The sequence below is a fragment of the Mycetomoellerius zeteki genome, unplaced genomic scaffold, assembly GCF_001594055.1.
Source record: "Mycetomoellerius zeteki isolate Tzet28-1 unplaced genomic scaffold, Tzet1.0 C4272702, whole genome shotgun sequence".
Classification (NCBI taxonomy): Eukaryota; Metazoa; Arthropoda; class Insecta; order Hymenoptera; family Formicidae; genus Mycetomoellerius; species Mycetomoellerius zeteki.
The window spans coordinates 1-500 of record NW_017255136.1 but is presented as its reverse complement, the minus strand read 5'-3'; the positions used below and the strand labels follow the sequence as shown (position 1 = coordinate 500).

General features: G+C 52.8%; 1 protein-coding gene across 1 annotated transcript; it reads left to right on the top strand.

The window, feature by feature from the left end:
• Window positions 1–6: 6 nt before the first annotated feature.
• LOC108727651 (actin-5, muscle-specific-like) lies at window positions 7–495 on the top strand (the record flags this gene model as incomplete). The annotated part of the gene is made up of 1 exon (XM_018456194.1): window positions 7–495. A coding segment is annotated over exon 1 (456 nt), but the record flags the coding sequence as incomplete, so codon positions are not given.
• Window positions 496–500: the final 5 nt, after the last annotated feature.

Genomic DNA, 500 nt, shown 5'->3' with positions numbered 1-500 from the left:
CGTCTGGACTTGGCTGGTCGCGATCTTACCGATTACCTCATGAAGATCCTCACCGAGAGAGGCTACAGCTTCACTACCACGGCTGAGCGAGAAATCGTCCGCGATATCAAGGAAAAGCTATGTTACGTCGCTCTGGACTTCGAACAGGAAATGGCCACCGCTGCTGCCAGCACCTCTCTCGAGAAGAGCTACGAGTTGCCCGATGGTCAGGTTATCACCATTGGTAACGAGAGGTTCCGCACACCAGAGGCTCTCTTCCAACCTTCCTTCCTGGGTATGGAATCTTGCGGTATTCACGAGACCGTCTATAATTCCATCATGAAGTGCGACGTCGATATCCGTAAGGATCTCTACGCCAATAATGTCCTCTCCGGTGGTACTACTATGTATCCCGGTATCGCCGATCGTATGCAGAAGGAAATCACCGCCCTCGCCCCCTCGACCATCAAGATCAAGATCATCGCTCCTCCTGAGAGGAAGTACTCCGTATGGATCGGTGG